General features: G+C 44.7%; 1 protein-coding gene across 1 annotated transcript in view; it reads right to left on the bottom strand.

Annotated features, from left to right (window-relative positions):
* CACNA2D3 (calcium voltage-gated channel auxiliary subunit alpha2delta 3) overlaps positions 1–14,309 on the bottom strand; it is an 857,341-nt gene that overhangs the window by 277,262 nt on the left and 565,770 nt on the right. Inside the window, exon 13 of the mRNA XM_047096680.1 lies at positions 5,787–5,920. Within this exon, the coding sequence (XP_046952636.1) occupies positions 5,787–5,920 (134 nt within the window). The remainder of the gene's footprint in view (positions 1–5,786; positions 5,921–14,309) is intronic.

The raw sequence follows: 14,309 nt of genomic DNA, 5'->3' as shown, positions 1-14,309 counted from the left end.
CCCACATGGTAAAGGAAGAAAACAATACTTGAAGAAGCTAAGGGACTGACTTATGGTCACATAGCTAGTATGGTATAGACATGGAATTCAGACCGGGTCTCTTTTAATGATAAATTCAATGCTATCAGTTAATAAACTAAGGTAGATTGTAAATGCTTAAATATATATATACATATATGTACATATATACATATATTTATATACATGTATGTACATATATGTATGTATATACATACATATACATATATGTATATATATATATATAGCCCAGAGCTGCCAATGCTACCAGAACATTATGAAAATGGGGTCACCAGTTCCAATGTCAAGTGCTTCTGAATTTGGTGTCTTTCATTATTCCATGGTGGGACATATTAGGGCACTGCTGGCTTGAGACTGTCCTGAATGTGTCAGGATGGTCACAAACTTGTCTTGCTTATGCTGCCTCCCTGCCATTTATCTTGTGGGTGGTTCCCAAGTTGGACTCATCTCAGAATTTCCACTCTACAGATAAGTTCAGCATGCAAATCCTCTTTTGAGCCCACACACAAACAACAGGGGGCTTTTGTTCTTGTCCTGGCAGAATCCAGGCCCAGACAGAGTTTGAAGAGATTGTTGCTTCCTGGCCAAAGATGCAGCCATGGGAGCAACAGCCGCTTGTCCTCACTGAACAGCAGTAGAAAGAAGGAAGATGGAAACCCCAGTGTCCCCCCTGACCCAGCCAGTTTCTCAGCCCCACCAAGACGAGAAGAGACTCTCAGAATGTTCTACTGGGGGAATTATTTCTCAGGGCTATTTGCAAAGACACAACAGAAGCTTGGAAAGCACAGAGGTGGTGCTGAGCTATCATTCATTACGGCGGGGGTGGGGGGGGCGCTAGTTTTATGTCTATCAAAGGATTCTTGAGGAGGTAGAATAAATGAGCTCTGTTATCTTGGCATACCATTTTACTCAATTATGAGCGACTTAAAGCATTATTTTATTTTTAAAGTAAGTAAAGATGATTATGGAGCAGAAATGCAAATTTCATAGAATGTTGGAGATAAAGCACAAGACTTCAAAGACATTTCCTCTGAAAACTGCATGTCCAGAGCTGCTCCCAGACCATTTATTTTTGCTTCTGCTATCCAGAATTCTTTCGTGGAAAAGTTGGAGTAGCAATGGGTTCTCCTGATCTCTTCATTGCCTTTCATATGTAAACGTATATATGTATGTGCATATACATATGTGTATGTAATTTAGTAACTCTAGAACAATTGATTTAAGTGATTAACATTATCTAAAGCAAGACATCATATTAATAAAAATCTTTGCCCTCTTCCCTGACCTTCCACCACCATGACCTTCAGGTTATGTATCCTCAGCCGGCATACTCTATGAGTGTGGTGTGTCTTTTCCAAAGGCACGCCGTGCCTATTTGCTTCTCATTAGTGACACTAGTATTTTTAAAGTTTATTTATTTATTTTGAGAAATAAAGTGAGTGAGAAAGCAATAAAAAATGAATAGAGTGAGAGAGTAAGGGAGGGGGAGAGAGAGAGGGAGAGAGAATCGCAAGCAGGCTCCATGCTGTCAGCTCACAGCCCAGCATGGGGCTGGAACCCACAAATCGTGAGATCATGACCTGAGACAAAACCAAGAGTCAGACGCTTAACTGACTGAGCCCCCCAGGTGCCCCTAGTGACACTAACTTTGATGACCCACGCCAGATTTTATTTGGATTCTCCCACTGTGTAGAGACTATTTTTTCCCCTCACACCTAGTCAAAAATCTCTGGGGAAGATCTTTGAGATGATGAAAATATCCTGCTCCAAATCTCCCCCTTGGTTTAACTTGCACCGAGGACCTTTTCCCTCACCCAGTCTTCAATACAATGGCAGGAAAGTGGTGATCTTCTGTCTCCATGGCTGCCGTGACATTTATCAGTCAGCGGGGCACTGTGCACCACGCCCCTGCCCACCTACTTCATCTGTTCAGTTCATCTCATTGACATTTGTTCATCTGTTCACTATTGGTAAGAACACATGGATTTCCGTTTTACTCCACAGGTTATACTCCACTACTGTCCCTTTTATTTTGAGGCTCAAACTGTCCCAGAGCTGACCAGTGAGGGCCCCTTCATACTGACTCCTGTGTCCTTGTGAGATGACCTTACTGTTGTTTTGAGCACTTCTTAGTTTCTGGCATAAAATATTCTAGGCTCTTTGGTGGGGGGTGGGGGGGGGAGGGAGGGGGGCAAGGGGTACCTTCCCCGCCCAAGCCCTGAAATTAGCAATTTCTCTAAGAACGCTGGTTTGTTTTAGTGGGGAATGGTTTTAGGAAGCTGGGATCCGGATTCTAGATGTGCTCACTGCTACTGGGGTGCCACTGCTTAGTCTAGGCCCTTTCAAGGGACAGAGTTGGGGTTTCATTCTGAGACCTCCCATCCCGTCTTATCCTGCAGGCATCTGTTTTATGTTCCTCATTTACACGTTTGCTCACTCCTACCACACTCACAAACCAGATTCAGATTTGCTAGGCCCACATGACACCACATGACACCAAAAGGAGTTTGGTGTCAGTTCTCTCTCCCGCCTAGACTGAGGGTAATCTGTTCAAGATTTAACATGGTGCCTAAGTTCTATATTCAAAAGCGTACTGCTTTTTCTCCCCTTTTTTGGTAATATTTTTAGTTCATACGAAATGCAGTTGGATTCATTTGGTTCTGTTTGCATTCACTGTTAGTTTTCCCCCCATTCTTGTTGATGGTAATTTTTGAATGCGAAGGACATCAACCTGCTTTCAAAAATCCAAGCTATGCAAAACGGTGTACCCAGAGGAGTCTCACTCCGTTCACTATCTCCTCCTCTGCACTTCCGCTTGTTGTAGGTAACTGATTCTATGCGATATCCTTTCTGTGTTTCTTTTCGTAAAATTAAGCATATATACCTATACCTTCTACTTCCTCTTCTTTCTGATACAAAAGGTGGCACTCTATTTATACTCTTACATTTTATTCTTCTTACTTGGCAATATATCCTGGAAATCCTTCTATATCTACCAGGAAAACCAAATCATTCTCATTCCTGTTTTTCATATTAAGACCCATGATGTGTATGTACGATGGTTTATCATAATCTCTCTCTTATGCTTGTGTATTTAGGTAACTTTCAGTATTTTGAAATGACATGCATTTCTGTAATGGACAAACCTGTGCACATGTATTTTCATATTGCTGCAGGTTCGTCTTCAGAGTGCATTCCTAGACGTGGAATTGCTGGGTCCAAGGATAAATGCAAAATGTCCCTTCATAGAGATGTCCCCATTTTCTTCCCACACACAATCTAGGAGTGTTCCTTTTCCCACAGCCTCATCAACAGAGGGTACGGTTAGGCTTTTAATTTTTGCCACTCTGATAGATGCCAAATTGTATTTCACTAGGGTGTGCTTTTCATTTTTCTTGTCTTTCTACGAGTGAAACTGTACATCTTTCATATGTGGAAAAGCATTGTTACTATTTTTGTAAATTGTCTACTGTCTTTTGTTCACCTTTTAAAAATAGGAGTATTAAGGTATTACCCTCAATTTTGAAAAGTTCTTTATATATTAGGTTATTAATGACTTAAGTGTGCTCTATGTTGCAAATATTTTCTCTCATGTTACCTTGTGCCTTTGACTTTGCTTATCGTGGTTTTTGACTTATCAAAGTTGGTTTTCGTTTGGTTTTGTCTTTAAGAGTTAAACTTATTCATGTTTCTTTTCATTGCATCTGGATTTTAGAGTCATTGCCAGAAAGATTTTCTCTGAATCCAGGTTATAGAGGGATTCACCCAGGTTTCGTTCAAGTGCTTGCATCATTTCATTTTTTACAGTTTGGACCACTGATCCACTTGGATTTCTTTCTTGGGTAGGATGTGACAAATAGAACTAGTTTCATCTTTTTCTAAATGGCATCTAGTTTTCTCAAAAGCGTTTATTAGGAAGACCATCCTGACCCCAGTGATCTGAGATGACACCTTTATCTATACTAAATTTCCATATGTAGTTGGATCCCTTGGTTTTTTTTGGACCTCCTATTCTACTGACCTATCTCTCGGTTGCTGGTACCACTATGTTGTAATCATAGAGGCTCTGTTTTATAGGTCTTAAATTGATGAAACAAATAAAATGCCTGATCAAACTGGCTGATCAAACCCTGTTCAAACCACTGGGTGACTGGCCCACTTCATTCTTGGCAATAGTCACATGGCTCCTTTTCTTTAAGGCTTTTTCCTGCCATACTCAACCACACATAAGAGATGAAACCATCAGTGCTGTTGCTGTGGCTATTGTTGTTAGTATGGTGCCCACATAGATGGGGCAGCTTAGTTATTTCATTGCCATGATTCTAAACCAAACTGGGGTCAGACTACGGAAATGATGAATGCCCCGGGTCTCCCCGGCAACCAGAGAGGGTTTTTCACCTTAGCGTCCATCTCTATGCAGGGTGATTTCTCCCGGGGAAGGGGCAGGCCACCAGGGTGTCTCCCAAGTTGGGTCCCCATATGCTGTTTCTGCCCTGCATTCACCTACAGCTGCCAGAAATGCAGCAAGAATGAGAGAGCTCATGGAGAGAAAAGCCGGCCCACCGCAGCCATTGAGATCACTCCAGAGGACAGCTGTGCCTGGGTTACAGTGATTAATGTGATGTTAATCCCAACAAAAACGATGGGAGAGAGGCCCTGTGAGAACATTTACAATCAATAAATGAAAAATGCCACTCCCATCAGACTCATTATCACTCTGAAAAATCACCCTGAAATTACACAAGAAACCTGGCCATTGAGCCATTACTAGATGATTGGCAAAGCTCCTCCTTTTACACTAATTCTGCATCAGATTTTTTTTTTTTTTTTTTTGCTTGGAATTTGCTTTAGAACGAGCTCATGGCCAGAGTTCCAACATCAATCCAGTGCCTGTGTAACCACCATTGAAGCATATTCTCACTGGTCTCTGGGAAGAGAATGCAGCTGTGGCCTCTACGGCGGCTCCAATTCACTGTTGGAGCTAAACGTTGGTCACCTTCCCAAGCTGAGACCTCAAGATTCATCATCAGGACCGGGCCTCTCAGATGGTTAGCACTGAATCTAACAAGCCCATAATAACTGCTACTGATAGAATCTGTACACATATGGGAAGGAAAACAAAGTGCTGAGCAGACACCTGCCAAAAGTGCTGGTTACATTCTGATATTATGATTTTTCACCAACCTTGCTTGCCCAGAGGACCAACACAACTGTACCACAAAGGAAAATGTCATCAAACTCCATTATTGAGGAAGAGTGATAGAACAGCCATTGTAAAAATTAATGAAAGAAAACCTCACTCAAGTGGACTTGGTTGCTAGAAAGGGAGACCGGTCAGAAGAACTGTCAATCACAGACCCAACAGAAGACTACTCAACAGGAAAGGATCACCAGTTACAGGCCCCAACAGGAAAAGATATACATTGCATCTTCTACAAGAAATCAAGCACCTTTGCAACCCAGCCAATGGGAAACCATCATCACCTTGAACTCTTGCTTCTCTCCAGTGGATTTTAGTTCAAAACAACCCCTCCCAACTTTCTCCTTTTTCTCCATAAAATAACGTTGGACTTGCCTATGGTTTTGCTGTAGCTTGCTTGTCCTGGATTGCAATTGTCTACTATTCCTGAATAAACGCATTTTTGCTGGTCAAATAACTGACAGTTTTATTTTTAAGGTTAACACCATCTTCTGGAATTCAGAGAGGAAAACCCTCAGGCTCTCCCCCAAGGGCCCCAGGGACTCACAGTGCTGTCGATGTAAGCTTCAGTCCATACCACGTCGTGCTCCTGATCGATGACTTTGGGCCGGCTGAGTACATGCAGGTATTCCATGACATTTTCCTGCACATCAGCCAAGGTGGAGATCTGGGTGAAAAATCCTGCCGAGAGAGAGAAACAAGCTTAATAGCAGGAAGAAGTACACTGCAGAGCAAGCATAGGCCATTCCTTCTTGGCCTCTAGTTAACTTCTTTCATTTCTTTTCCTTTCCTTTTTATCTTTTTAATTTATTTTTTTTTATTTTTTTTTCAACGTTTATTTATTTTTGGGACAGAGAGAGAGACAGAGCATGAACGGGGGAGGGCCAGAGAGAGAGGGAGACACAGAATGGGAAACAGGCTCCAGGCTCTGAGCCATCAGCCCAGAGCCTGACGCGGGGCTCGAACTCACGGACTGCGAGATCGTGACCTGGCTGAAGTCGGACGCTTAACCGACTGCGCCACCCAGGCGCCCCTAATTTATTTTTTAAATGTGTATTTGTTTACTTTTTTTTTTTTTAAATTTTTTTTTTTCAACGTTTATTTATTTTTGGGACAGAGAGAGACAGAGCATGAATGGGGGAGGGGCAGAGAGAGAGGGAGACACAGAATCGGAAACAGGCTCCAGGCTCTGAGCCATCAGCCCAGAGCCTGATGCGGGGCTCGAACCCACGGACCGCAAGATCGTGACCTGGCTGAAGTCGGACGCTTAACCGACTGCGCCACCCAGGCGCCCCTGTTTACTTTGAGAGAGAAAGCATAAGTGGGGCAGGGGGAGAGAGGGAGGGAGAGAGAGAATCCCGAGCAGGTTCCACATTATCAGCAACAGAACGTGACCTGAGCCAAAACCCAGAGTCAGATGCTCAACCGACTGAGCCACCCAGGCACCCCTTTTCCCTTTCCTTTTTAAACATCGTACCTCATCTCTACCATCACCCACTTCATGAGTAGTATGTTCATGTGATATTGAAAATATAATCAAGCAAAAGGAGTAAAATTAAGATCAACCATAAACCCACGTCTCAGAGGAAGCCCCTGCTAACCCAATAAAGAAAGTTCACCTGGACTTTTTCCCAACACATCCACTTATACACATCCACATGCACCTTCTCTGTAAGAAATGGGAGTCCTCTCTACATGCCATTCTGGAGCTTTTTTTTTTTTTTTTTAACTTTAGTGACTTTATTTCCAATGGGAAAACTATGAACCACAAAATTTAAAGGCCATCTCATTTTTATAACTGTAACAATAGCTATGCTGAATGTGAAGGGGCATAAAATCTACTGAGCACTCAGTAAACAAACTCTGTCTTGTTTGTTCTTGCAACATGAGGAAGTGGGTATAACTGTGCCCACTTTCAAGACAAGATGACTGAGGCAGACGAAAGAGATGTGCTTCGCCCAAGTTCTCACAGGTATCAGGCAACCACCGAAGGTGCACCCAGGGTTAGGAGTCTCTTCATCCGCTCCTTCTGCTCCAACAGAATTTGGCCCTTTGTGTGTTTGAGGCGGAAACTCCAGCTCACATGCCTCATGTGGTCATCAGACCTGCGTTTTGAATAGGCTGGCTTGACATGGTTTCTAAGTACCAAAAAAAGTCTTCAACGTGCTATCATCTCATGATGGGGACACCGTTTTGATTTTGAGCTCCTCTGCGGTGAGGAGTCCTGTTGGCTTCGCCATGGGCTAGGAGACGTTAGCAGAGGAAGCATGAGCTGAGCAAGGTCTGGGTCGCCGGAGTGGGGGGGCTTTCATTCAAACATTTCTGAAAGGCTTTTGTGGCGCCCGGCACTGGAGAAGCAGGGATTAACAAGATCAGCACGACCTCCTGGGGCCTGGCAGGTCTGAGTAAACAGACAGCTGCAAAGTAGCACGGTCAATATTATGCTGAAACCCACACCAGGGACAGTCCACCAAACCCAGCTACCCCAAGGAATGGTCAGTGCAGCTGGCCCCTGGAGGGTGAGGGCCCAGTTAGCTAGAGGGAGACTGTATCCAGCACAGCAAGGGGTGTGAGTGAAGACCTAAGTGGAGAGTCAGGCCCCTTCTAGGAACTGAAAATCACTCCGAATGGGTGGAGTAAGGAGCTGGGGGAGGGGGGCTGGAAGTCAGATGCTGTTAAGATCAGAGATGAGTGGGGGGGGGGGGACAATTACATAGGACCTTGGAAAGGAGTTTAGACTTTATCTTCCAGGCAGGTAGTCATGAAAGAATTTTAATAAAGGGGACACTGACAGACAAAATTTATGTTTCCTCCCCATGCCTTTCAATAAGGACCCTTACAACTAAGCTCACGCCATGTCCTACTTGCTAGCAAATCAGAGAAGGGTATGTACGCCCCTGAACCAGATCCGTCACAGCACTTGCTACAGTGTTTATAGAACCTCTCGTCTAAAACAGTGCCCCGGGGAAGGAAATGCCTGCCCCTCTGTTGTCCAGAATGGGCTAGAACACTCCCAGGGCATTTCCAAACAAAGGCCAGCTGGTTTGAATTTGCTGTGCCAACCCCAAACCAGGTTGGGACCATGTGGCTTCTGGCTTCCTGATGACAGCTCTGCACAGTGCTAATTAACATGCATTGTCACTCCTGTCCAGGGCTGGGGCCTCTCCCACCCCAGGGGAAACAGGGCCCCAAAGGCACAGACCTTGAGTGCCTGTTCCAGCTTGTGGCCTGGGAGGGGGCCCATGTGCACCTTGGCACTCCCTCTAAGGTCAGGCACTACAGTTAGGGACATCCATCTGGGATGGTGCTCCCACAAGGCTTCCAGGTGGCCCTTTCTTGGAGGCAAGGTGGGAAAGGCAAGATTAAAGAGGGCTGCTGGGTGACAGAGCATTCATGCTATCATCCCTTTATGCACGGCAACTGCAATCACAGTGTGACTGAGCAGAAAGCATTTCATCTCTCCTCTAGCAGGCAAAACTTGGGCTCTGAAGGAAGGGTGTTAGGTCCAAAAACAAGGCACAGGGGACAAGCTAAGAGAAGTGTTGCCACGTTGAGAGGAGAAGGAGAGAGCTGAAAGTTCTAGACCATCAGGGCACATGGGCGAACAATTCACAGTGTAGAGCAATTCCAATTGGGGATCCTGTGCCAAATGTGCACTGAAGACAGCATCTCTTAGGAGGAATTTTTCTTAGTTGTCTGTATTTTCATTCGAATGCTCAAAGCCAACAGTAAAAAACCCTGATTTGGGTTTTCCGAAATAGGGCCAAGAGAAGAAAGGGAATGAATGTAAGGAGGAGGATGGGAGAGAGATCATTAGCATAGGAGGGAGTAGGAAGGAAACACAATCACACATTTGGAAGGATATTGAGCTGGGACACCATACTCACTTGGCCTTGCTTATCATACTCAGAGTTCTGAAAAGCTGGCTTCTCCCCAGAGCTACAGACCCACAGCCAACTGTATACCTGACACCTCCATGGGGATGAGTAACAGGATTCTCAGGCTCAACTTGTCCAAAGCCAACTCCCAATTTCCCTGTCCAAACCCATTCCTCCCCTGGTGGGTCTTCCCCATCTTAGCAAATGGCGCCACTGCCCAATTAGGCCAAAAACATAAGAATTATCTTTGATAGCCATCATTTCCTCACCACACCCCATAGCTAATCTATGGCATGTTCCTCTGGCCCTGCCTCTAAAATATATTTAAAATTCTGTTTCCCATCTCCATTGCTCCCAAGACTCCATCATCTCTCCCCCAGAGCCTCTCACGCCTCTCCCTCCTTGTTATCTATACTCCTCATGGCAGTTATATGGAATGTCTGTAGGTATAAAGCAGATCACCATCTCCCTTCTTAAGGTCCTAAAATAGATTCTGTTTAGAGTTACAATAAAATTAAAATTCTTACTCTGACCACCAAGACTCCCCTTCAACTGGCCCCTTCCCACCTGGGTGATGGAATCCCCTTCTGTACTCCCATCCTTGCCCACTGTTTCACCTCACTGGCCTTTTGCTTCCTCTCACAGAGCATGTTCATCACCACCCCCACCTCCGGGGCCTTTCACTTGCTGCCCCTTCTGCCCAACATACCTTTTATCCTCTTTTGCCATGACTGGCTTCTGTTATCATTTGGAGATGAGCTGCCTGAACTTATTTCTTTCGATTCACTCCACCTTCCCTTTATTTGTTTTACTCTGTTCTCTTTCACTGGAATATAAACTCCATGACATGTGACAAAAAGCTGGTGCCTATCTTGTCCAGAGCAGCATTCCCCAAACCAGGCACAGGGGTCTGGGGGAACCAACAGTAATGTAGGAACATTCATGAGGCCTGAGTGTCTCCCTGCACCTGGGCCACACAACAGCCTAACTCGTGTGCTCATTGTATACAGAGGAACTTGAGCTCAGTAACTTGTCCTGGATCAATTCGAATCTAGGTTCATCAGATTCCAAAACCTTTTCTCTTCACCACAGAAGACACTGCCTCTCCCCGTATTGGGAAGGGTCAGGCACAGCTGCTCAGAGGTCCTGCCCCAAGAGGGTGACCCTCATGGGCTGTTTGTGTCTCAGTGGCTGAGAATTTGAGGATGGGGATGGGAAATGTATAGCTCTCCCCTGAAGTTCCTGGGAACTGCTCAATGATTAGCACCGAAGATCTACTGAAAAGGTCACATGTCACAGTTCTAACTTCTATCTGAAAACACAGACCAGGGATGCAGATGTATAAAATGTAAGAAAAGCTGAAATTATAAAAATACTATTAATAATGTATACTGCAAAGCTTAATGCAAATTTATCATCTAGCCCCAATTCATTAAAACCTAAAAACTTTCTGAAAGGCTCTTTTTTGTTTTAAAATGTTTTCATATAAGTTTTAGTTAACAAATGTACCTTTTGATGGATAACAGGAAGTCACTGAGGGCTGGCCGCTTTGGCTATAACTATAGGTGCTTCCCTTGTTTTCCCTCCTCATTCTCTGGACTGGCCACCTGCCCTCCTCCCTCCCCTCACTTTCATTTCTTTTAAATTCTAGCTCGTGAATGTTTATTCTCTTCTCTAATGTGCCTTTTTGGACTTCATAGATCATGTAAGAAAACAGAATCAGCAATCATTTGGTAATTACCAAGGACTAATTAATGCTGAAATTAGCCATCTATTACAAGTGGTCTGCTCATTTTTCTACATAACATCAATTTATTTACCTTATTCCCTTGCAGAGCCTTCTGTGAACTCTGGGTTACAACTACTCAGTGCGATAAACCACAGGCAGCCTGGTGCTTTGTGTTTCTGAGATTTTACCACCCTTACTTTGAGATTTCTTAAGGGTCCTTGTCGAAAAGATGCCTCTGTGTGAGATGCTCCATCGGCACATCACTCGATACTCAGCTTTGTGGTGATGCCAGAGGCGAGGGCCCTGTAAGTCAGTCCTCAGTGGGAGACTCTTTCTGTGCACCTCGCATGCCGGGGTCCCTGTTCCATCTTTGGTGTGATGGACACTGCTCCTAGTGAGTCTTTTCAGAGGCTTCCCCTCGGCCCGCCTCTTAAATAAGACAAGCTGAAAACTAGAAAGCCAAGATTCCAGTCTTGTCAGAGCAATAAGGTGGGCAGCAAGGTCGATGGTGTGACCTTGTGTGCATCTCCTAAGGAAACAGCAGTGTTCTCGGAAGACCCTCGCAGTGTTCTATCTCCCTCCTCCCTGTCAACAGCACACACTGCTGAAAAAAACCCACTTATTTCTGCAGAAAAATGTAGTTTACAAAGTGCTTTCTGTCTCCACAGTTCTTTGGACTTTCACAAAGACCAAGCAAGAGGTCTACTGAGCCCTGAGAGATGAGGGCTCTTCAAGGAGTTGGGAAGAACCCATTGGGAGAGAATGCCCCCCTGGACAGGGAGCTCAGTGGCCCTGGTGGGCGTCGTTGTTAAGTGTGAAGCTATCGGAATGAGCCCCAAACCTCAGATTTAGGAGCAAGCCTTTTCCTTTGTGAATAAAATTACATTTTTAATTTCAAATCTCATGTTAGAAAAAACTAATTTGAAGGATCATGCGGTAGAGCTAGGAATGCTGGCTTGTCTGCAGCTCTACTGCTGAGCCAACTCTTCCCACCTCATCTCCTCTCAGAGCCTTAATGTCCCCATTTGTAAAATGTCAGGAACTGGACCACACGCCTGCACAGGCTGAGGCAGGATCACTTCTGGGACGTACAGGCTGAGTATAAATCCTGGTCTAGCCTTTATGTGCTGTGGCATGTTAAAGTCCTTCCTCAAACTCTAAATTCTGTTTTCTAGATTCTCCCATATGATGGGAAACAAGCACAAGTCTTCTGTGAAACAGGACTATCATCCCCCCAAAGAGAGGCAACCCTACAGCCTGGTGAAGAGTTAAGCTTGGGCTTTGGATCAGCTGGGCCTGGATCCTGGCTCGGCCACCTGCTGGTTGCTAACCCAGAGCAAGGTGCCAGTCTCTCCAAATCTGCTTCCTGCTCACGCACCTCCCAAAGCTTTACGAGGTCAGAGATAACACACCAAAGTGCTCTGCATTCTACCTGGCATTGAGTAAGCAGTTTGGTGTGCTTAGCTGTGGTTTAACAACAGTAGCCCTGTCTTCCTTTTCATCACCATTACCCTCTCCCCTCCAATCCTCATGTTTATAGAATGTGCACAATGGAATATTATTCAGCCATGAGAAAGAAGGAAATCCTACCACTGAGACAACATGGATGGCCCTTGAGGGTACCATGCTAAGTGAGTAAGTCAGACAAAGAAAGACTAATACTATATGATATCACTTATACGTGAAATATATGTGGAGTCTAAAAAAAGCCAAACTTGTAGAAGCAGAGTAGAATAGTGGTTACCAGGGGTTGGAAGGGGTTGGAGGAATTGGGAGATATTGGTCAACAGGTATAAAATTTTAAAAAATTACATAAATGTATCTGAATGACATTTTTGCCTTCTCCCACCTGCTCCAAAATGGCAAAAAGTTGTAATTTTCATTTTCCCCTCAATCCCACCTACAACCATTCTGGGCTCATAAATTTATCTTTTAGGGGACAAGACACTTGGAAAGGCATGGCGAAATTAAGGATTTGGGGATGGAAAAAGACTGTGGGTCTGAGTGCTCGAGGAGGTCTTAGGCCACCAGTTCTCTCTCAGATCAGGAGAAAATGACCATTAACCCATCAAAAAGGGACAAGCTGACCAGAGGGACAACCAAGAGAGACTCATGGGGCATTTCCATTCGACCTAACGATGACTGATGGGTTGAGAACCCAAACACAGAGCCCCTTCTTTATTTGCACAGCTGGAAAACACTCCCTCCACCACGATTTCTGAAGGAGAATCAGGCATTGCTTATTTAAAATCTTGGCACACTGAACATTAGAGAAGGTCATCATGGCTTTATGGAGTATCTGGGCTAGTCGGCCCCTCTTTCCAGTTTTCCCAGCTCACTTGTTCCTCCAATAGTGTGAATACAGAGCTTTAAGTTCCACAAGCCACCCTACAGTGGCAATGATTATTTTCATGCATTTAAAATGATTTGCCTCTTTGCCTCATTAGGGCTGGTTCCCTCAAGATAGGACCTAGTTATGCATAAAATGAAACAAACCAATGAGATCCAGGCCTCTCTGGATTTTGCTAGTAGATTGGACAAGACAGAGAACCCCTGCAAGGGGCATGAATGTCCCCAGGAATCCGTTTCCAGGGGACAGTGTCTGAGGTGCACTGACTGAGAACTGTCTCCATGGTTACCAGACTCTATTGGTGCAGATAGTGGGTCCCTGACTTCTGACCCGGGGAAGAGGTGCTGGCCCTAGGACTCCTGAGTCACTTTGGCCAGTCAGCCAGCAGACTTCTCCTTGGGCAACCCTGGGCTCCCCCTGTGTCTGTTTTGGTCCCCGAATGCTAATGCTCCATTCCACTGAAGAACTTGGCTGACTCAGGGAGAAAATATGTAAGGGGGGGCCCCCTCTGGACCTCATGTCACTTGAGATGAAAAATGTTATGCTGTCTCCATACTATAACAATCTGAGACTATAAACAATGATTTAATTAATGACCAGAGAAGAATACTTGCTCACCGATGTTACATGGTCTGAAACCCCATAACTGACGCAACGTGAAGCCAATGTTTATATGGGCACAGATGACTGGAAGCTAACATTTTGGTGGCGACTGTTACTTTGAAGGGTGGCAAACAATGACATTTTATTCCCAAGGCCCTTTAGAAAAGAAGCAGAGTGAGGAAGGCAGACGTCTTGAGACAGACTTGCTTTGGCAGGGAAGGAAATGACTGGATTTGTTCAGGAAGAGAAGGAGAATCACTGTGGAATCCGATGGCCCGGCCAGCAAGGCAGCTACTGTTACCTCCTTGGGTTTTCCAAGTTGCTGTACTCAGAACTTATAATCTAAAGGCCTATATTCTATAGCCAGGCCCTGGAATACTCTGAGTTGACTAAATTGTCTTCAAAAGGATGCCTCAAAGATTCTTATAAACAATGGCTAAAACTGAATTATGGTGTAATATTAGTTGATTAAGACAAGACTTCAATTTGAGTAATTTTCATCAGCTGGAC

The sequence above is a fragment of the Lynx rufus genome, unplaced genomic scaffold (assembly GCF_022079265.1).
Source record: "Lynx rufus isolate CCGP_SWC_20201006 ecotype Redwood Valley unplaced genomic scaffold, mLynRuf1.p SCAF_4, whole genome shotgun sequence".
Lineage (NCBI taxonomy): Eukaryota > Metazoa > Chordata > Mammalia > Carnivora > Felidae > Lynx > Lynx rufus.
Note: the sequence above shows the minus strand (reverse complement) of the source record. Positions and strands in the feature narration are given on the sequence as shown.